Source organism: Phalaenopsis equestris, unplaced genomic scaffold, assembly GCF_001263595.1.
Source record: "Phalaenopsis equestris unplaced genomic scaffold, ASM126359v1 Scaffold000021, whole genome shotgun sequence".
NCBI lineage: Eukaryota > Viridiplantae > Streptophyta > Magnoliopsida > Asparagales > Orchidaceae > Phalaenopsis > Phalaenopsis equestris.
In genome coordinates, this window is record NW_018164463.1 from 117,546 (window position 1) to 118,871 (window position 1,326).

General features: G+C 39.7%; 1 protein-coding gene across 3 annotated transcripts in view; it reads left to right on the forward strand.

The window, feature by feature from the left end:
* Positions 1-238: 238 nt before the first annotated feature.
* LOC110018386 (G-protein coupled receptor 1) overlaps positions 239-1,326 on the forward strand; it is a 50,104-nt gene continuing 49,016 nt past the window's right edge. The window contains exon 1 of one of the 3 annotated variants that reach the window (XM_020715685.1): positions 239-634. In XM_020715685.1, coding sequence (XP_020571344.1) covers positions 452-634 — 183 coding nt within the window. In that variant the 5' untranslated portion in view covers positions 239-451. The remainder of the gene's footprint in view (positions 635-1,326) is intronic. The other 2 variants (XM_020715684.1, XM_020715683.1) reach the window with 2 other exon arrangements.

A 1,326-nucleotide genomic window follows, 5' to 3' on the forward strand; every position in this document is an offset into this window, starting at 1 on the left:
GATCATTAAAAATCACGTGATGGAATAGACATTATCATCTGAGTTCTAAAACAAAAAAAAAAAAAAAATTTTTCTTTTGATAAAATAAATTCAAGAGATGTTAGAAAATAACACTACCAAAAGGGAAAGAATATGCTCAAGAATGTTAACACGAAATAAATGAAATTTGATAGTTTTCCAAAACAAAACCTAAACATGAAAAATTTGCCTTGTTGGAACAGGTTCGTACGGAAATTAAAACCTAAATCAATGCGATCAGGTTATCCTCAATAGAACTGTTCATGTAGACAGTATCATTGTTCCATAGTTGTGCTGTTTTATCGAAATCATCTAATCTGGGACGGTGAAATAAATACTTTCGTGATGCTTAATACCTCCAAACAGACGACGTAACTGCACAGTTTCCGGCGTTCGATCGAGTGAGAAGAAGGAAATCCTGCAATTTCAAGCGATGGCGGTCGCGAGGGCGATATCCGGAAGTTTGTCTGTGAAAGACCGTTGGATTCTGGCGGCATTCGGCACGACCGCAGCGGGCCTATCTCTCGCTGGATCCGCCTTCATTGTTCTCTGCTACATACTCTTCAAGGAACTCCGCAAGTTCTCCTTCAAGCTTGTTTTCTTTCTCGCCCTCTCTGTATGCTCTCAACTTAATCTCTTTGTTGGGTTCTTTAGTCCATGATGGAAGTAGGTGGAATAGGGTTCTGTCCATTTATTCCTTTTTTGCTCCTTATTCTATGGTGGAACTATGGTAATAGGTAAAAATAGGGTTCTGTTCGTTTTTTTTCTTTCGCGTGCTTTAAAACTACGGGCGTAACGCATTGCATATTTCTAATTTGAAACTCTCGTACTGCAAAAGTGACAGTTAATTACCAGGTGGGTGCGAATCGTTTTGTCGCATTTGTTGTTTGAAGGCGTGTGAGATTTGGTACTTGTGATTATGCTTAGATATGGCTTGGTGTAGCGTGTTAGCTGACGGTAGCTGCTCCTGCAATGAAGTAAGGAGATTCAAACTTCGATTGTTATTTCTTGTCAGATCTTTCGAGTTGGGGTCTTAGTAATCAGAAGCAAGCGATAATTTTCATTCCCAATGACAAGATGGAATGAAATAGTAGGAGGAGAAGACAAGATTTTGTGGGAGCATTCAGTCTTCCTCTGTCCATGCTAATAGCGTCGGAGGGATGCATCCATTTTTTCCCTTTAACACATATCCATATTGCCTTTGAAGTCCCTTTACTTTCCAAAATGGCATTTATCCCTGGCAGTAGAGTAGTTTTTCATATCAGGATTGTTCTCTCTCTCTCTCTCTCTCTCTCTCTCTCTCTCTCT